Below are 21,629 nucleotides of genomic sequence, written 5' to 3'. Positions count from 1 at the left end.
AGGGGTAGAAACAAGGAGAGCAGTTCATGAGCTGTTACAAAGTCCAGCTCAGATCAAGGTGGTAGCAGTAGAGGCAGTGAGATGTGGTCAGATCCTAGATCCATTCTGAAGAGAGAGCTCACAGCACTTGCTTTTTGCGTCGGCTAGAGAGTCCAAGGGAAAGGAAGGAGTGGAGGAGGACTCCAGGGCTTTGGGCCTGAGCAAGTGTGAAAGGTGCAGGCACCACCTACTGAGACAGGAGGGACTGGGGTTTGGGAAAGACCTGAAGAGGGTGGTGTGGACACCCAAGGGGGTATGTGGAGTGGAAATCAGCCGTGAGAGTCTGCATGTCAAGTACAGAAATCCAAGCCAGAGGCGAACAAGTGGAAGCTGTCGGCAAACGTATCTGAAGCCCCAGAGCTGAGCTCAACGCCCTCAAGAGTTCACGTAGTTTTGGAGGCTTGGCAGGGGTTCGCACCCCAGGTCGGAAACAGTGGGTGACTGACCTGTGTGTTTTAGCTCAGGACCAGGGCTGCGGCTGCAGAGGAGAACCATCAGAAGACAGACACTTAAACCACAACCTGGGGAAAGCACAAGATGGGGACGAGGAAGACACTGGAAAAGTAGGACACCAGCACCTGAAGGGAGGGGAGAACGGCCTCTTCCGTATGCCCTGTCTTGAACAAGAGGGGAAAGGGAGCAGTGTGACACTCCTTCCCTCTAAAGGTACTTTTATGACATGTTCCAAGCCCATCCTAATACTTCATCCTTTGAGGCAATCTAATACTTCCCCAATCTTCACCCATGAAGTAGAAGCCAAGAGATTAGAAAGTGGAACACACTGTACAGGAAGTCACCCTAAATTAGGCATAAGAACTAGAAATTATTTTTATCAAATCCTCTTATGTTAATGCAAAGCACTGTGAAATACGCAAATGTATAAGCAGTCCCTTCTTCCAAGAGCACATCAGGTCACTCCCTGCTTGCCTGGTGCTACGGATGGATGACAAGGACACCGGGCAGCCATGGTCTAAAGTGGTGGTTCTCAGATCATCTGATTACAGATTACGGGCCTTACTAACTTACTGAAATGGTAGGTCTGGTGTGGGGCCCAAGATTCTAACTGCATTTCTAACAATTTGCTAGATGCTGCCATCTAGGAAACATACGCAGGAAATGAATGGAATCAACTACTTCTATGCTGTAATCTATGTAGAGAGCAAAGGGATTAAAACACTACAGGAGGGATGCAGAGAAGAGATCCAGATAAAGCTTTTTAAGCACAGGTGGTAGTATTTTAAGAATAACTAGGATGAGATGGACAGAACTTAAGGTGACAGAAGGGCAAAGGAAGCCACCAGGCCCATCTTCTGTAAATACCCTTCTGGCACCATCAAACACCCACTTAAGCTGCTCTACCCCAAGGGACTAATGGATAGACGCACAAGAGTGTGTGAGTGAAGGATGAACATGCCTGAGTGAGTGACTACCAACGAGGAGGGGCAGGACACTGAGGGAAAAAGGAATCACAGACGACTTGTGGGAAATAAGAGCACCATTAATAGAAACAAAGCCATCAGGAGAGGCCTCATTAGGGGCTCAAGTTTTTAGAAAAGGAAGGACCTCCAATTAAATTACCATTCCAGTGATATTCAATCAAAAGAATTGTTGTATATCTATTTATAGCACCTTTCCAAGCAAACGAACTTGACTGACCAATACAGGAGAGAAAAACATGGACATCAAGAGTCTAATTAGATAGAAACAAAATATTTCAAGTTTTCAGCTGATTGATTTAGATGAAAAGGTAAGATGGCATTTTCTATACCTAATATTGACCAGAAGGCTACACCTAATATTTTAAATACTAGAGTAGGCCTCCCAGGGCCACAGTCAGGAAGCAGCTCTTGAATTTATTGTTAAGGAAGGACAGAACCTGGGCTGGACCCTCTGTTCCTCTTTCCCACTCTGGTCTGCCAGGAGACCAGATGAAGAAACACGGATGGCATGCAGTTACATAGCAGATTTAGCTATAGGAATAAATAAGTTTGGCTGCACCTTACACTTCTGGGTTTTAAAAAACCCTTAAATTAATACCAACTCGTTTTTACAGTTGCTAAATGTTATCTGACACCTAAAAAAAGTACACAGATTCTAGAGTAGTGATGAGTACTGTTCCCATACTGACCCTCAAATTTAATATGCAAACATGATAAACATCTGGAAACATGATAAACATCTGGAAAAAGACAGTAAGATGATAGAATGATTCTATTTAAACTGTTTCTGATGAAATCTGGCTTTTAGATTTTTTTGGACCATGGCCCTCAAAAAGAAATATAGCTTACGGGGCACCTGGGTGGCTCAGTCAGTTAGGTGTCTGCCTTCGGCTCAGGTCATGATCCCAGGATCTTGGGATTGAGCCGCGCATCAGGCGCCCTGTTCAGTGACAAGTCTGCTTCTCCCTCTCCCTCTAACCCTCCTCCTGCTCGTGAGCACACACACACACTCTCTCTCAAATGAATAAATACGAGAAAACAAAAACTTAAAAGAAAAATAGTTTACATGAATGACCCATGTAAACACATCAAACTTCTCATCATGAACACATATTGCGTACTTAATGAAACAATACTTATCCTTCCTATTAAAATGCAAGGTTTTCCTAATCTTTCTTAAAAAAAAAAAAAAAAAAAAAAAAAAAAAAAAAAAAAAAAAAAAAAAAAAAAAAAAAAAAAAAAAAAAAAAAAAAAAAAAAAAAAAAAAAAAAAAAAAAAAAAAAAAAAAAAAAAAAAAAAAAAAAAAAAAAAAAAAAAAAAAAAAAAAAAAAAAAAAAAAAAAAAAAAAAAAAAAAAAAAAAAAAAAACTTGGGCACCTGGGTGGCTCAGTCATTAAGCATCTGCCTTTGGCTCAGGTCATGATCCCAGGGTCCTGGGATGGAACCCTGTGTCGGGCTTCCTGCTCAGAGGGAAGCCTGCTTCTCCCTCTCCCACTCCCCCTGCTTGTGTTCCCTCTCTCGCTATGTCTCTGACAAATAAACTTTTTTAAAAATCTTTAAGTAAAATAAATAAAGCTTGCTGCGACCTGCTAGCTTAATTTCACTCTACTAAAATATGTTGAAAATCACTGAAATTAAAAAGCATCAAACAGACCTGTATTGTATAAAAAGCACTTCATGTTTATGCACCAGTCAATCCTGTATTAATAAGAGCTGTGTAAATCTGCTCAAGAATGCCTACTTGTGTGATTATTCAGGAAAAGTGAACCCTGTAGGCTGATGGAGGAACTGGCCCAGTTACCCGCCTCGAGTGACTTCTCAGACTTACAACACCTACTGAAAAGCCTTCTTCGTGGGTACATACCCTCAAAGAAAGGATTTTAGTTACTGGGCTTCACAAGTTCTTATCTGAAAGGAACTGACAAAAAGTGGAGCACAGAAACAGTACCTCTCAATTAGAAAAGTGACAGCTAAACTGAGATCCATTTTAACTGAAGAGACACAAGCAACAAAGGATAGTTTCAAAATACCTTATCTCATGCCTGTTGGGGATGTCATGCTTTTCAGCTTGTAGCTTATGGGCCAGCACTGAATGAAGATCTGACTTTTCTAGCAACTTGTTATCTATTAAAAAGGAAAAGAAGAAACACATTATTATAACTGATGCACACCTTATCACTACTACATATCCTGTAAATATTTGGACCAAAAAAACCCAAAGGGGACAACTGGGTATGTTTCACTTTCATGAGGTGTCCAAGTACCAGGTGCTGCACTTGGACAGCAATTGTACCAACTGTCCAAAACCCAGGAACATACACTCCTTCAATGCTTCCTGGCCTAAGCAGGAGCAGCCCAGCCAAAGGAACCTGTGGAAGCATCCTTACAAGAATGTCCCCCACTTACCTATGTTTATCTCAGGAGTTACAAAACAAAACAAAACAAAACAAACCCAGTGGAAAAATGAAACATTATGTACCTTATTATTACATTTGGAAAACGTAATTTTTAGATCAAGGCACTAGAAATACAATATGAATGAGAGTCCTTGGCCTTGAGGAACTCAAGTATAGCAGAAGGTCAAGTATAAGGACTAGAAGAGTTATCTTTACTCATATGCTTGGATGGTTTGACAGAGTCCAGGCAGGAGGGCCAGCAGTGATCTGGCAAGCAGACAGAAATGAAAGCTGGAACCAACACATGAAAGAGCAGAATGAAAAACTCAGACCTTTTCTTACTGGCCATGGTAAAATAACAGATTTTAACAGCAGGCAGTGACACAGACAGACATTTACTCGTAAGAAGTCGAAGATTATTCTGAAGTTCCTTGCTCAGGTGACTTTGGAAGATGCTAATGTGTCAAAGAAAACAAGAGTGGAGAACCTAAGGAAGAAAATGAGTTTTCCTTCTGAAAGTAACAAATGTGACAGGAAACATGATGCAGGAATTCAAAGGACAAGTAGTTACGAATGACAGTCACACAGGGACTGGCAAGGTGGGAGGGGGCACTAAGCAAAACAGAATGATCATGGGAAATTCTCTAAACAGTTACATGTGATGGGGACTGTCTAGATCAGAACTGCTCTAGAACAAAATTTTGATAGGATTTATGCTAGTGAATATTACTGCTGGAAGGCCTTATCTTTTTCTTCTTAAAGACAGTCTTGAGTTCTACTTCTCTTTTATATATGGAAATGGAACTCCTGGGCAGAAACAGAAATATTCTTGGTTTGGGTTAATTTAATCAACCAGTTCAGCAGAACAAGGAAGCATGGTTCCAACCCTGAGTGTTCACCCACATCAAATAATAAGATCTTCAAAATGTCACACCAGAGGTGGGTGCCCTGAGATATTAGGTCTTTCAAAGGACAGGAGATATTCAAGAGGGACCCTCCCTAAAAGTTCCTCTCACTAAAGAGAAGGATCCAGCTGAAGGGAAGCTGCCATCTGTCCTTACAATCTCTTTTCATCTTTCTCTTTAGGTTCAGAGGCAGAGCTGAACCTGACTGGCCAGGGAAGGGAAGAAGAGAGTAGTGAAGCTGTTCCACAGGCAAAATGGAAATGGCCCCCCAAATATCAATCGCTGACCTAAAGACAAAAGCTCTAAGAGGCAAAGGTTGTCATTCTCTCCAGCTCCCTAACTGCCTCTCATATCAGTCTGGGCTCCTAGCCCCTCAGGCAAGCACTATTCCCCATAGCTATTTAATGACCTGCTCCCTCTCAGCATGATCTTCTGATTTTTCTCCTACACGCCCCCCCATCAAAATGACGATTTTCAATGCTGAAAAACCATCCAATCCCTATCTATGCAATTATAGCAACTTCTGTTTATAGACTATTTCGAAAATGGCTTTCAAAGCACTTATACATAGTTTTTATGAAGCGGGCAGGGTGAGATTCGCCCCTTTTACAAAAGCAGTAAATCAGACTCAGAAACGTAAGTGAAAAGATCAGTAAGATGTGGAGTCAAACTTCCAGCCCAATTTGACTGTAAGTTTATTTTAGCTTTTAAGACAAAACATTCAACAAACACCTGACCACCTGAATTTCCATAACCCATTGGGAATCACTTTTGAGTGGGAGGGGCTTTCTGTGTTTCTGGCTGTAAGGATCTCTTAGAGTACACAACAGCGGCAAATTATCTCACTCTGCTTCCCACCTTTGCTAAGAGGGCGCGCGGGTTCAGTGAAAGCAAGGAAGGGTCATTTCTTCAGAACCCCAGTGAGAAAAACAAAACACAAAGTTAGGACCCATCAAGTCTGTGTTCAAATCCAGACTCCAGAAGAATCTGCTATGCTTCTCCAAGAAAGCTTATTAATCTCTCTCTGCATGGTTTCCTCACCATTCCTAAAAAAGACAATAGGACCTGCTTCATAGAATTTTCAAGAAGATAAAGAGAAAATAACACATGCCGCTTATCTACCGAAGCACTCAAACCACTCTGCACATTAGAAATACTTGGGGAGCATCAAAAAACACTCCCATCGGCGTCCCTCCCTCACATACTGCAATTTAACTAATCTGGGCTTTTTAATTCTTAAAAGATCCAGGTGATACTAATGTGCACATAAGTTTGGGAACCACTGATTTAGCACAGAATTCATTAATAGGCGACTATTACTTTGAATCTCACCATCAACATGGACTCCAAACTTTTGTCAGGCTTACTTCAAAGGGCAGATGGAACCACAAGACTGAGGAGTGCTCATTTCTCCCCCTAAATGTGTCATTTATCGGTTACGTAAAATTGGGGAAGGAGCAAGGAAATGCTCAGGGAGGCTCACCTAAGGGTACGAACATTTTGGTACTCAAACTGCAGACAGGGGTCGGGAGAGGAGAAAACCTTCATATTTAAGCTTCCAATAACGATGTCCCAACCAACCAGCACGACTCAAAATGTGTTAAAGAACACCAAGAACACCAAGGTGGACTAAAAAACGAGAGGTCCGAGGAATCAGAGGCTGAATATTTCAGAGAACAATCTTAATTACGTGAGTTAATGCTTAAAGTCCGTGACCCGTTTCAACCACACGAGGCCCCAAACGGGACGTTTCTAGACCCTATTCACGTACACAGGCGTGGAAGCTTGGCTTACAAACACAAGCGTGAACGGTGCCTGCCCACGAAGAACACACAGTTCTTTACACTCTAAAGTCCAAGAGTGTAAGATCTAAAAAAAACGGCATGCGGCGTCCGCCTCGTAGGGTTTGTGGGGCAGCCGCAAGGCGCGCAGGCGACGCCAGGGGTCCGCCTACGGCTTCCGCCGGCACCCCGCGTGCTGCTGCGGGGTCCGCCCGCCCGCCCGCTCCCCTGGCCGCCCGCCACTCACACTGCAGGATGATCTCTTCGAATGCCTGCCTCTGTAGCCGGTCCCGCCGCCTCAGCTCCTCCGAAATGTGGCGCTTCCAGCGGGGAAAGTCTGCGGCGCGGAGCCCCGACGACATTTCGCGCGCTGCCCCGGCGCCTTAGCGCCGCCAATCCGAGTAGGGGATGGCGGCCCCGGACCGCAGCATCGGCTACCAGCGGACGCCGGAAAACCGGCGGCCCAGAGCACACTACCACGCACAGGCCGCCGCCAATGCCGTCAGGGACCGTCTTCCGGCTCCTGCCGGAAAGGGTTGGGGTCAAGGCCGGAAAGCCCGCCTCCTAACCCGACGATTTACGCTACACGCGTGCGCGTGGCCGGTGGCTGCTCAAGGCGCTGAGTAATGACGCCCTCCCGAGGCCGGAAGCGCAGGCGGCAAGAGGTGGCCGCTGGGAGGCGTGCGAGCTACGCGGGAGCCTTAGCTGTAAGAGGGAAGGGGACAGGGAAGGAGCCGTCTGTCAGTTGACGTTTCCTTCGCTGCCTACCCCACCCCCACCCCCGCGGATTTTTATTTTCCTTGGCCTGCCTTTCTTTATTGCCTCAGTTTACAAGCAGAAGTGGAGGCCACTCCCCACACAGTAGCTGAATGACCCTAGATGAGTGGCAATCTTGCAAAGCCTGTTTCCTAATCTGTAAAACGGGGATCCTCAGGATACTCTCCTACAGGGTTGTCGTGAAGATTAAATGGAATAACTTACGCAATGCAGTGAGCGCTATGCCTGGTACATTGCAAGACTAACTTCACCTAGACCCCCCAGTATCTTCCTACCCAAAAGTCTGGCTGCTTTATACGTAGGCAAGAGTGTCCCATTGCCCTTGGGAATAGGTTTTTTTTGTTTTTGTTTTTGTTTTTTTTTTTTTTACAACGAAGATACGGAATGCAAAGAATAGCTTTAGAAAAATGGGAATAGATTAGCTATGGAGCGTAGAAATTATCTGTGACCTAACAGTAAATGGGTTCTTAGAAGGTAATCTAAGAGTGGGGACATAAACAGGACTTTGAAAGCGGAAAATGTCAGTTTGCCAGTAGATACTGAAGGTGCTCCATGGAAGACAGACTCGAGACGAAGGCATTTGTCAACTCAGTAGAATGGTAATGGTCTATAATAGAATCATCTGAGCTCCATTTACCTTTAACTAATTAGGGAATTTACTGCACAAAAAGGAAACTGGACGAAACAGGAGGCCAGAGGAGATGAAAGGAATATCAGAGCCTGGCTTCTCTTCCAGTGTGGCTCAAATCCAGTGGAAGGTCCTTCACAGACAGATTTAAAATAGCCTTTTCTCTCCTGTGGAGGGAGTAGGTCAGTCAGGCTTCTAGAGCTTCAGCTAGAGGCACTTCACTGGCAGTCAGTACTGAGTGATCTGAATTTGTGGGAAAGACTAGGAAGAGTCAGAAATAGGAGGGCCTTTCTCACACACTGAAGAAAATGAGAGTGTGGTTTTTGAAAGTCACCAAAAATGCCCCCCAAACGTAACAGTGGTATCGACCTCAGAAGACCAGAGCATCACATAGCATCAAATCTTGACAGTTGAATGTGCTGATTTTCCAGACAAGCTTATGATTAAACCATACTAACAAATTTGCAGAACCAGCAATTCCACTTGTAGAAATTTGTGTTAAATGTTTGGACAAATGTCCATATACAAAAGCATCTGTCACAGTATTGTTCAAAATAGTGGAAAATTAGAAACTATATTTTCAACAGTAAGAGGTTAAATTATTGTATATTTATTGTTCAAAAAATGTTTCTAATAAAAACATTGTATGGTGTAAGTCTAATTTATGTAAGGGTGCCTGGGTGGCTCAGTTGGTTAAGCAATTGCCTTTGGCTCAGGTCATGATCCCAGGGTCCTAGGATCAAGTCCCGCATCCGGCCCCCTGTTCAACAGGGAGTCTGCTTCTCCCTCTCCCTCTGCCACTCCCCCTGCCTGTGTGCTCCTGCACTCTCTCTGCCAAATAAATAAATAAAATCTTTAAAAAAAAACCAACTCTGATTTATGTAAAAGGAGTACATTCTTGGTTCCTCCTAGGCAAAATCTGTCAAATGAATAAATATAATTTCTAAATCAAGGGTACTAAGCTCTGCTAAGTGTGCCCTCTCCCTAAGCCACTAGGTTTATCTACTACATTGCAGTCACCTTGGGTCCTTTTTTTTACTCCCCTCCACCCATCATACTCCTTTCCACAGCAGGGCGTTTGGATTTATTGTGTCTCTGTTGTTCACACTCTTCTCTTCCGACTTTGAGTTAATTCCTATGTATTAATTCTCAACTCAGTAATCATTGCATTACAGCCTTCAATAACAGAGACCTTCACAACTAGGTCAGGTCTCCCTACCACACACGTACCTCTCCTTTATAGCAATAATCAAACTTGCAGCTTCGCATAGTTCTATCATTACTTGATGAAGGTGTGTCTTCTCACCAGATGGTAAATTCTATGAGGCAGGAGGTGTGTCTCTTTTTACTCAACATCATAGACAGCAAGAGCATGAAGCTTGCTATATCTTGGGTGCTCAGTAAATGCTGTTTATTTTTTAAAGATTTTATTTATTTTTTTATTTGAGAGAGAGAATGAATGAGAGGGACAGGGAGAGAGAATCTGAAGCATACTCTGAACTCAGCACAAAGCCCAGCATGGGGCTCAATCCCAGGACCCTGAGATCGTGACCTGAGCTGAAACCTAATTGGACGCTCAATCAACGGAGTCACCCAAGCGCCCCAGTATATGCTGTTTAATTGATGAATGGAATGTATGAAAATACCGTTAGTATTAACTCCAGGCAGTACCATTGCTGGTGTGTTTTGTTTGTGTTTTAATTTGAATACAGTTGACATGCAGTTTTTATTATTTTTTTTTTCTATATCTTTATTTTATTGTTTTTTCTATATCTTTTATTGTTTTTTCTATATCTTAAAGATTTTCTATATCTTTTATTTTATTGTTTTTTCTATTGTGTTTTCTAATTATTACCCATTACACTTGAACTACATATGTAAAAGAAAGCTATAAAAATGAATATGTATATATGAAACCCTTTATTCTTCTGGGCGCTGAGCTCTGTGGGACATAACTAATAAGTATGAAAGCTTCCACAGTGTTCTAGCCCATGAACTTTTCTGACTTCCTCACACACTGTAATTCTTTTAATCCTCCTAACGACCCTACTTGGTAAGGTTATTGTTAGCTACTGTTACCGTCGTCTTGTTAAAGATTTTATTTATTTATTTATTTGACACAGAGAGAGAGAACAAGCAGGAAGAGTAGCCAAGGGAGAGGGAGAAGAAGGCTCTCGCATGAGCTGAAAACCTGATGTGGGGCTTGATCCCAGGACCCTGAGATCAGGACCTGAGCTGAAGGCAGCCGCTTAATCAACTGAGCCACCCAGGCACCCCTGCTGTTACCATCTTCATCCTCATTTCCTTATTTACATCCTTATTTATTACGTATTTACAGATTACGAACCTGAAGCACAGAGAGGCTAAATTACTTGCTTGAGGACAGCTAGCTAGTCAGTGGCAAGACCTGGGTTCCCACACAGGCTCCTGACTCTAGCAGCTGGGTCCTTAACCACTGAACTCCGTTGCCAGGTGTCTTCCAGCTAATACTGCAGTCTGGCTCAACTGGAACACGTAAAACAAAGAATAATTTGAAAGGGTATATAATTAATTCCTAAATTAGACAAAAGGGAAGGCATCCTGGCAAAAATCAGTCTGATGTGAAGACTTCAGGTGTATCCCCAGGACCTGGATGGGGATGAGTAATAGGAAGGAGGGGGAGATTAGATTGTCTGAATATTCTGGAGACAGATAATGAGTCTTAAGAGAGAAGTTTTTGGTCTTGCTCTGGGTAGTAATGAGTGTTTGAAAGATTCAGCTTGCTTTGCTGGAAAGCAACATCTATGAGATTGATTCTGACTGCCTGCAATGGATGTAAGGTGTAAGTAAAATATCCCAAGATTCTTGTAGTAGTGTGCTAAAAAGAACAAATTTGCTCACAGAGGAGAGGAGGAGGCATCCCTCACCAAAGAACTTTCTCTGTGCAACGTTTTTATCACTGACGCTGAGTATAACCCGATGGAACATAACAGCATTTCCACTGTTAAAAACTTCCGGAGACTTTCATCCTAACCATCGATGTCTACATACCTCATCTGTGAGCTCTGCTCTAACAGGGCGGACTTCAAGTTCAACTTTCAGACGACTGACCTATCTACTCTGGTCCTTACCCTTTAGGTCTTTCCAATTCCTTTTATCTTTCAACTGGCAAGTGTAAACAGTTGAATCCGAGTGTGGATCCGGCACAGGGGTGAGCCCTATGAGGAAGACAGATGGCACAGGCTTGGATCCTGATCACAGAGCTCACTTTTTCAGGAAGGGAGATCTGAATGTGCATTATTTAAGGAATATAAAGTAAAAATGAGGGCTGCCTGGGTGGCTCAGTTGGTTAAGTGGCTGCCTTTGGCTCAGGTCGTGATCTCAGAGTCCTGGGATTGAGCCCTACATTGGACTTCCTACTTAGTGGGTACCTGCTTCTCCCTCTCCCTCTGCCCCTTCTCCCTGCCCACTTGTGCTCACACACACACACACACACACACTCTCTCTCTCTCTCAAATAAAATCTTAAAAAAAAAAAAAAAGTAAAAATGGACTGGCCAAGAGGCTGTGTCAGGGAGGTTTGACTCTTTCCTGGTCCCCCCCACCCGCCTTATTCTTTTTTAAAATATAATTTCTTGTTTTTTTTTTAAACTACTGTTGATCTTTAATTCCTTATTTCCATTCCTTTCCACTTTTCCCAAAATTAGATCTCTAAAAGTGAAAGTAAGCTAAGTTAACCATGTTACTGTGTTAATTGTCTGCTGTATAAACACAGTAGCTGCTAAATCAAAGGATGGCCAAGAAAACAACCAACGCAGATTTTCACACACACTAATGATCCCTCCAAATATCACTTTTTTATGACAGTAATCATGGTCCCTTATAGGCATGTGTTACTTGGCATTTTTATCCCTTGGCTTTTCTTTGTTCTCTGCAGTGTTGTTGTGTTTGCCTATGTATGGATATTACAGGAAAATTTCATCATGAAGAATCCCTAGGTTCTACAGCCAGACTAAAGCACATGCAGTTCCCGTCATCTACTCTCTATGTATGTTGACACTCAGATTTCATGTTTTAACAATGACAGTGTCTGAGGTGGGTATTACCCTTATACCCCAACACAAGCTTTATAGCAGAGCTCAGTTTTCTTAGAGGAAGTCCTTGTTATCTCTCCCCTGTATTGGCAGCCAAATACTGGAAAGGTGGCTGGAGGGTTTGGCATAGCACATCTAACAAGCTGGGAATATGATCCCTGGCTAGGGAGGGTGTTTGTGGGAAGTTAGCTCCCTTGGTTTGTTTCTTTGATCTTTAAAGAGATGTTTAAATTTCTACCAGATACTCTGATGTCTCCTACTGTGAATAACAGCCGAACTTTATTGAGTGATTTCTACATGCCAGGGACTGGGCTCCACCTGGTTTAAATTTTTTCCCTCTCACCCTACAGATGCAGGTGCTATTAATCTTTCATTCTACAGGTGTGAAACTGACACACAGAGGTCAAGTAGCTTGTGTATGTCACAGAGTTAGGAAGAAGCAGAACTCAGATTCATTTAAGGAAAACTGACACTTAGATGCAAGAATGAACAGCCTCCCCCTATTTAACCATGCTGCTGTGCTGTGTGTCAGTCAGCACGTTAGGTTTGTTGTTGTTGTTTTTTTAAGATGAAGAGAGTATCAGAAGCCTTTTTTTAAAAAAGATTTATTTATGTATTTTAGAGGAAGGGAGGGGCAGAGGAAGAGGAAGAGAGAATCCTCAAGCAGGCTCCCCGCTGAGTGGGGAGTCCAACACCGGGCTCGACCCCAGGACCCTGAGATCACGACCTGAGTTGAAACCAAGAGTCAGATGCTTAACTGACTGAGCCACCCAGGTGCCTGCAGAATGCTTTTAATGACAAGAAGTGCAATTTGAGCTTCCTTAAGGGAGAGGGAGGGGATACACGGATCCAGGGTGTCCTGTAGAGCTGGCAGCAGGTGAGGAGATGGCTGGACACCAGGAATCAGAAGAACCAGGATGCAAATCCCATGAGAATGCTCAGCCCTTGGCATCTGCTTCCCTCTGTAAGTTGCTGCTTCCTTTTCCTCTAGTTTGGCAGCTGGTCGTCTTTTGTTTCTTAGTCTTCCCACCCTGATGGTGAAGACATGGCCCCTATAAGGGCCTATCAGTACAGGCAAGCCACAGACTGCTCTGGTACCTCTGAGCCCCAGTTTTAAACTCCTGGGAGAGGATGCTGTAGGGCTAGCAGAGGCCCATGTCTAACCGATGGGGTGAAGGGGCAGCATCGGCCTTCCAGGATGGCTCCTCCTGGCTGGAAGGGAAGATAATGGTTCTCAAAAGAAGGGAGACATAGGACACAGCTTCTGTTCAGACAGCCCAGCCCCCTCCCTATTCTTTTATGAGCAGATTCTGCCCTCCTGACTACATTCATGGCATTTTCCTGTCCCTCCATGCCACAAATTAGCCCCAGGAATGAGCACAGAAACCTTTGTCTATCACTGTTCTGCACAGGAACTTTTAAACTGGATCTGGGAGAGAGGAGCCTTTTCCTCCTTTGGGTCGGAGGTCTGAGGATACGCATCAGGTTTCATGGGTCGCCATGTCCCCTCCCATGTTTCATGAAAAGTTTAATCTGAAAATAAAATGGGGCAATCACACAAGGAGAAGAGGAGATGAGAAACTGACAATCTTGATGGCATCGGAGTCCCTGGTTCCAGCCATTCCTGAAACCAACCCAGTCCTATTCTCTTCCCACTCTGGTTACTTGAACAAATACATTACTACATTTCACCAAAGCTGGTTTACATTGTTTTGTTTTTGTTGTTGTTGTTTTGTTTTTTTGTGGTTTGTTTTTTTTTGTTTTGTTTTGTTTTTTCTTCAGAGAGAGTGAGAGAGACAGAGCATACCAGCAGGGAGGCAGAGGGAGAGGGAGAGAGAAAATCCCAAGCTGGCTCCCTGCCCAGTGCAGAGCCTAATTCAGGGCTCAATCTCAGGACCTCAAGATCATGACCTGTGCCCAAATCAAGAATTGAATGCTTAACTGACTGGGCCACCCAGGTGCCCCTACACTGGGTTTTTATTTCCTCTTGCCATCCAAGAACCTGATTAATTCTTCAGACAAGCCCAAGAAAAGACTAGGGCTGGGTGGGCAAAATGATAGGACCCCCACGGGTGGGCACGAAGTCAGGGTTGTCCCCTTGACAATCGTGACAAACACACTGCTCTTTTCATCAAGCACTTTTGGTGTTAATCAGCACCCCATGTCCAGGCTTTTGGAGAAAATTGTCTTGATCAGAAATCTCCTGAACTGGGGCACCTGGATGGCTCAGTGGGTTAAAGCCTCTGCCTTCAGCTCAGGTCGTGATCCCAGGGTCCTGGGATCAAGCCCCACAGCAGGCTCTCTGCTCAGCCTGCCCCCCCTGCCTGCCTCTCTGCCTACTTGTGATCTCTGTCTGTCAAATAAATAAATATTAAAAAAATCTTTTAAAAGAAAAAAAGAAATCTCCTGAACTACTAAAAGAGTTCATCTCTGTTCTGAATAATAATATTTGTTGGTGAGAGAAAATGTTCATAACCCAAATGTTACAATTAGAAATATCAGAATAGGGCACCTGGGTGGTTCAGTTGGTTAAGCAACTGCCTTTGGCTCAGGTCATGATCCTGGAGTCCTGGAATCGAGTCCCACATCAGGCTCCCTGCTCAGCAGGGAGTCTGTTTCTCCTGCTGACCTCTCTCTTCTCATCTCTCTCTCTCTCTCTCTCTCAAATAAATAAATAAATTCTTTAAAATGACAACAACAACAAAAAAGAAATATCAGAATAGACCTGGTATATGGGAAAATACGGTTGCCTTATGTGAGATGTATTTTTTCTTCCACCGCAGCGGAAAGTGAAGGGGCACTGTTTCAAACGGCACCATTGGAGAGACTTACGGGGTATCAACAGCTGAGCAGTGTCCCTCCCCACACTGCCTTCTCATGCAATAAAGCCACAGAGAAAGCAGGCAGCAGTGGAGAAGGGTTCCGATGAAGGAAATAAGTGAATATTGCATGTCATGAGATATGGACCTTTGCTGAGGTATCAGGTGGACTTTTCATCTTTTAAAAACACCTAAAGTCGAAATAGCAGTCCATTCTGCAAATCCCAGGGCCTGGGAACTGTCTCTGGGAGGCAGATTCTCCAAATAAGGAGGACCCAGCCAGAGACGCAGTGCCCAGCAGGGACGGAGTGCAGGACTGACCACTCTGTGGTGTGTGACTCACATGCATGCCAGCATTTTGTCCTGCACCTCCTCTTTCCAATAAGGAAATTTTTCTATCCCCTCGTGTGCACGGGACCTCAGGCTCCTAAGCTTTCCCACAGTTAAATTGCAGAGCTCCCACAGTCTTGTCCAAGACTGCAGGTGGACACATGGCTTCTCCAACCACCTGGGTAACCCCCGCACTGCCCTTGCTTCCCAGGCAGTGTGGGGCAGTCCAGTCCAGGGCAGAATGATAGAGCTTGGGAAGGCCATGCAGGATTGTGGAAAATGTTCCGTTGTCCTTCCCAGCAGGGTCCAGCGATCCCTCTGGCCCGTGCAGAGTTGGCCAGGAGCTGGAGATTCGGAAAGGGCTCTTCTGGTCTTTCCAGCTTGCCTCTGAGATTTCCCATGGGCCTGGACCCTGCCCTAGACCTTGGGCTTGGCACCACGTGGTCACATCCTGATGGGCAAAGTGGCGCGTAAGGGCTCGTCCACAGTCTCTCTCTTGTGTCACTCTCTCCCTCTGTCTCTGTCTCTTTCTCTCCCTCTCTCCTTCCAGTTTCTTTAATTCTCTTTACCCCTTTTCTCCCAAAGCCCCATCTCCTTGGGATCCAACCTGACCTCCACCTCCATGAAGGCTGTTTTTCAACCATCCTCAGCTCCATCACACTTAGGAGTGTGTGTTGAGGCCAGAGTTAGGGACCACTTTGCTGTGCTTGGGACTGGGGTAACAGGGAAAGATCTCACAGACAGATCTTCAATTCTTGCCAGGGACTCTCCTATGACTTGTTAAACTCTAAGGCTATCTTTGTCCTTGCCGGTCTATTACAGAAATCCTGCCCCGCTCCACACCTGCTACTTTACCCTTCAGTTACCAGCTTGTACATGCAAGAAGGCAAGTTAAGGTATGGTCTGCAGATTTGTAAGCCTGAGCGTCAAGGACTAATTTACATGGGGAATTAGAAGGACCAGCAGCCGTAAGTCAGTGCTCTGGCGTCAACCATACTAGCCTCTTACGGAAGTTAGGAGGATTTCGGCTGCAAGCAACAGAAACCTTAACCTGCAACTTAAACCAGGGATCACCCACCAATCTAGCTCGCCTTCTGTTTTGGTACAGCTTTCAAGGGGAGGAGTTTCGCATTTTTAAACTAAAGAAGGTCCTGGGTGCCTGGCCTTTGAACTTGTGCCTCTCAGCTCCCCTACTGGGAAAGAGTAATTGACTTATGACTCCAGCAGCTGTGCTCCGAATCCACCCGGACATCTGAGCTGTGGATGCCACGCTCAGACACCCCAACCAGTGACGGAGCACCACAGGTGAACTTCTGAGAAATGGGAGACTCCTCTTCTGACTTTGCCTCTAGGGTGCTGTCATGGACTGAATGTGCCTTCAGGAATTCATGTGTTGAAGCCCTACCCACCATTGTGATGGTATTTGGAGGCAGGGCCTTTGGAAGGTCATGAGGGTGGAGCCCTCATGAGTGGGATTAGTGCCCTTTCAGAAGGGACACCTGAGGGTGCACCTGGCTGGCTCAGTCAGAAGAGCATGTGACTCTTGACCTTAAGGTCATGAGTTTGAGCCCCTGGAGTTTGAGGGTGTAACAATTACTTAAATAAAACTTAAAAAAAAATATATATATATACATACATATATGCATACATATACATATATATATATATATATACACACACACACATATATATACATACATATATATAAAGATGAGACACCTGAGAGATGATCTCTCTCTCCCCATGGCTGTCTGCAATCCCGGAAGAAGGCCCTGGACAGACATAGAATCTCTAGAACCTTGATCTTGGACTTCTCAGCCTCCAGAGCTGCAAGAAAATAATGTCTGCTATTTAAACACCCCCCCCCACCAGTCTATGGTATCCTGTTATTGCTGCCTGAGCTGACAAAGATAGACACCCCATTGGCCATGAGAGGACCAGCCTTGTCCAGCTCCCCTCCCATCTTCCCTCACAGGCATCCCCTTCAATACATTTCTCATGTCGAGTTCCCCTTGTCATGTGCTGCTCCAGGAACCAGAGGAAGAACCCCAGGACCAGGAGAAGGCTGGGGAAGGAAGGAGCTTCCAACTCTACTGGAGATATTTGAGGGGTCCTTCCCCTCCCCAAGTCCACTTCTCTTTCCCTCAGATAACATCATGAGTCTGGTGGCTAAGACTCTACCACATCACTGGGCCCTTCTACCACTCCACTCTTTGGACCAGCCATGAATGCAGACCCAAGGGGAGTCTCATTCCATTTCCAGGGGTTTCAATATGGGGAGCTGGAGCTCAGGGTCTGGAGCAGCCATGCCAAGACAAGGTGAAGACAGAGAGGCCAGGAATGGGCCAAGAGCCTTCTGTGGACAGGAGCAAGGAAGACATGGGCCGAGGAAGGGTCCAGAGAGAGCAGGGCCCAGGATGGAGCTGCCCCGACAGCCCAGCATCTGCTTTTCCTCAGCTCGTTTCTTCTTCTTGACTAAAGTGGAAATTTAGAACTTTAGGTCAGGAAAACCCCTTAGATGTAATTCCATCACAGAGGCTACAGGCAGAAAATGCCCATCCTGTCCTGCTTGCCTTTGCCAGGATCTGAGGAAATGAGCCGCTGCATGTCCTGGAAGAAGCCAGAGTGCTACTCCAGGTCCTAGGTGACAGTGAGTGTATGGGGAGGACTCCTGGCAGAGGGAAAGGGGCCTCTCCAGGCCCTTTCTCAGGCCCTGACTCATGATTGTGGGGTTTAGAGCCCCTCATGCTGCAGTGTGGGATGTCCTCCCTGCCATACCCCACGGTGACCTCTCAGGCAAGACCAAGAGAGCAGGTCTCCTGCATGGGGGTAAGTGGGTGGAGCCTTCTCTGCCCCTTCCCACAGCGATCCTGGATTCCCATTTGGGGGTGATTTCACAACATCCCTAAGATTGATGCATAGGGATTTGCTTTCCCTTCTGGTGACTAAACGGCACATTTCAGTTCATTTTTCCAAAGCAAATGAAGTCGGGGTGGATATTTTTTGGAGTAATAAGGGAAGACCTCTGCTACAGAAGCACCACCTTCAAAAACTGGAAACAGCAAACGACCTGGTAAGCAGGGTTCCTGCTAAAAATTAAAAAAAAAATAACCCTTAGGGCTGGTTTCAAAAGACCTCCCTTCCCTGAATTTCAGATTATTTTGGTAGGACGGGGTCCTAGTAGAGTTCTAACTCTAGCAGGTCAAAGATGACAAAGATAGCAAAGTCTCTGGAAACAGCTGGCACACACTTTCCATCAGCTGCCTCTCCCGTACCTTCCACATGCACTGTAGGAAGTTCTTTGTGACCACATCTTTACCAGTTTGGGTAGTACAGTAGAAAAAAAAATTCACTAGATAGATGATCATCGTATCTGACTATTGTTTTACTTAGCATTTCTTTGGTTAAATGGAACATTTTCTCATCTATTTGTGTATTTGTCATCCATTCTCTGGGTAATACATCTGTCTACATTCTTTGCCTATTTTGTCTAGGCGAGGAGTAAAAAATTTCTTATGTGTTGTTTGCAGGAGGGAAGACGAGGAAGACTTGATTTTTTTTTTTTAAATGCTTTTCAGGATTTGTCCCAGTTACCTTTTTTGTCAAGCAGATAGAATGTAGTTATCAACGACCTGGTCACTTGACTTCTGAGAACATGCGTTAGGAAGTGTCCTCCCAGGAAGTCGTGAAAATGCCTCACTTCCTGTTTGCGAAGCATCATGTGTCTTTGAATGAGAAGTTCTGCTAAGTAAGGGATTATCATGGGTGGGAGGGATCACGGTTTTCCGAAGCTGAAACTCCTGAGGGGGCGTACAGTCCAGGTTATTTCAGAAGGGCAAATAAAATTTAGTCCCCAGCAGAGCAGCTGTGTTGGGTGGGCGGGACACAGAGCACATTGTAATGGTGACTTTATATTCATTTGGATCTCCAAATGGTATCATCTGTGTATTCCTGGAGGTAGGGGTATCCCTCCTGAAGGCCCCAGTGGGTGTAGGCATGTAGAGGGGTCGGGCCTACATGCCTAAAGTATTGAGCCCTTGGGGCATCATCTGCTGCTTTAGGCTCTTGACCTCTTTGCTTTGGGTCAGGACCCCTTCGAGACTTACTGAATTCAGTGAGCATTTATTAAATGCCTAATATATGCCAGGCATTATTCTAGGTGCTAAGGCTAGACCAGTGTTTCTGTCCTTAAAGAGTTGCCAGTCTCATGGGGAGAGATGAGCCAAAAAGACTGGGTGTACTAAAGAAGTGAATTATGTGCATGTGTGGGCGACGAGAGCTATGGATGAAAGGAAAAAGTGGACCAGATTGAGGGTGAAGGTAAGGGGGTTCGGGTGCAGTTCACACATCAATAGGGAGGCTAGGATGGACCTCACTGAGAAGCTGAGATTTTTAGCAAAAACCAGAAGGAGATGAGGGAGTTATCTAAGAGGTTATCTGGGGGGCGGGGGTGCAGGGATGGGGAGCTTTCAGGTAGAAGGTTCGGCTACAACAGGCTCTGTGGCAGGTGCAATTGGAGCTCATCCAATGCTCTGTACCATCTGGGGCACCCAACCCCTTGTTGTAGCAGGTGTTGGCTCCTAAAGTTTCACACATGTCCCCTTCTCTGGAGGATTGCCCTAGGTCAACCTCCCTTCTTGGAGATGCCAGGGAGGTGGACAATGACTGACTGATAGGAGGGGGCCCTAAACTTGCACAGGACTATCTCCATGATGTGGAGTTCATTCTTTCCCAAGCTCCCCGTGGGACAGGCTTAGGCTAGACTTCTTCAAAAACTGCCGTCTGCCTAACTTCTTCCTCCGACTTATCCTGATTCCCTCACCACCTCTCCTGATGCCGGGAGGATTTCCTCCATAAATCCCTCGCATGAGAATCCCAGTCTCAGGCTCTGCTCCCAGGGAACCCAGCCCAAGGAAGCCCTAAGGCCAGAGCTTGCTTGATATGTCCGAAAACCAGCAGGGAAGCCATTGTGACTAAAAGTAAACCTCCCCAGGAAACGTACAAATACAGACACTACGGAAGCAGATTCAGAGCCATAGTATTCCTTGTGCCCCGCATGAGGGCTGATAACCCTACATGTTGACTTCTTCATACACCATCCCTTTCTCCAAGAAAGGGTCCGGAGGGTACCTTCTCACACAGAACTTTCTGGCTTCAGTTAGGAAACCTGCCTACTTGCCTCTTTCCAAAGTTGCTTTCCTGGAAAATTACTGACTCTATTTCCTATCAACAGAATTGTGTCCCCCTCAAAATTCATGTGCTGAGTCCCTAATCCCCCAGGGGGGGATTGTAGGGACTCTAAGTGGAGAAGGGCTTTCAGGAGATGATTAAAGTTAAATGTGGTCTTAAGTGTGGGGGCCTTAAACCAGTAGGAATGTCGACCTTCTAAAAAGAAGAAGAGGAGAGAGACCTTTTTCCCTCTCTGCCATGCACGTGAAGACACCCAGAAAACTGTTCTCTGCAAACCAGGAAGTGGGCTCTCACCGGAAACTGAACGGTATGGTATTTTCTTATGACAGCCTGAGCAGACCATCAAAACTACAAAACCATCCCCACTGCAAAAGGCAAAAGGAAATTCTAGGGTTAGGTTTGTGAGGATCATCCTTCTGATCCTTTGGGAAACAGTTTCAGCAGCGACGCTGCTCAGCTCCAGGGAGCCAAGCCAGGGGACCTTGGGCCCTTGAGAGAGGGTTTGAAAATCAGAGGCAACGCAGAACTCAACTTGTTTGTCTATTTTCACACATAACCAAAAGATGGAAGCATTGTAAAAGGTCTGGAGATAGACAGAGGAAAAGTTTTCTTAGAATTTTAATCATTTCCTGTGTCGCTGCTGTTCTGTGAATGCAGAGAAATCTCCTCTCACATAGAGAATTAATTCTGAGAGGTAATTAGTTTATTTCTTATGAAAAATGTTTAACCCACCTCCACACATCCTGGCAATACAACCAAACTCCTGACAAGGAGTTGGAAAGAACGCATTTGAAGACTGAAGACATGGCTTGGAGACTCCGTTTTCTACCTTTCTTCTGTGATCTTTGCCAAGTGACCTGCCTTCCCTGAACCTCAGTTCCTTTCTCTATAAAATGTGGGTAAGACTCACTCTATGGCATCATGAGGATCAAGCAAAGAACACATATAACAGTACATTTTTATTTGGCCCCAAAGGCATCTAGGATTACCATCTCTGAGCAATCCTTGAGCTAGTAACCTGCTAGATATTCATGAACTCATTCTGTGATTGGACTGTCCTGGGGTCAGGCCAAGAGAAGTCCAAGAGCTGGAAGCATCAAGAGCTGGAAGCATCCAGCCAGGGGAGGATGCCAAGGTTGAGAGTCGGCCCATCCGGGAAAAATGGACTAGTTACTTCACTAGCTATATTATTATCACCTGGGAAGTTGATTGAAATGCTTGCTTCTGTTTTCATCTCTCCCTTGCTCTAGGGGC

General features: G+C 45.1%; 1 protein-coding gene across 6 annotated transcripts in view; it reads right to left on the bottom strand.

Moving 5' to 3' along the window:
* ATG16L1 (autophagy related 16 like 1) overlaps positions 1-7,095 on the bottom strand; it is a 37,611-nt gene extending 30,516 nt beyond the window's left edge. For 3 of the 6 annotated variants that reach the window (XM_004773504.3, XM_013046339.2, XM_045078914.1), the window contains exons 1-2: positions 6,807-7,095; positions 3,508-3,601 (exon numbers count right to left, since the gene is read on the bottom strand). In XM_004773504.3, coding sequence (XP_004773561.1) covers positions 3,508-3,601; positions 6,807-6,921 — 209 coding nt within the window. In that variant the 5' untranslated portion in view covers positions 6,922-7,095. The remainder of the gene's footprint in view (positions 1-3,507; positions 3,602-6,806) is intronic. The other 3 variants (XM_004773505.3, XM_004773506.3, XM_004773507.3) reach the window with 2 other exon arrangements.
* Between the last annotated feature and the right edge of the window lie 14,534 nt (positions 7,096-21,629).

This window comes from Mustela putorius, unplaced genomic scaffold (assembly GCF_011764305.1).
Source record: "Mustela putorius furo isolate JIRA1106 unplaced genomic scaffold, ASM1176430v1.1 tig00000275_pilon_pilon_pilon, whole genome shotgun sequence".
NCBI classification, from domain to species: Eukaryota; Metazoa; Chordata; class Mammalia; order Carnivora; family Mustelidae; genus Mustela; species Mustela putorius.
The sequence above is the reverse complement of the archived record's forward strand: the minus strand, read 5'-3'. Positions and strand labels throughout refer to the sequence as shown.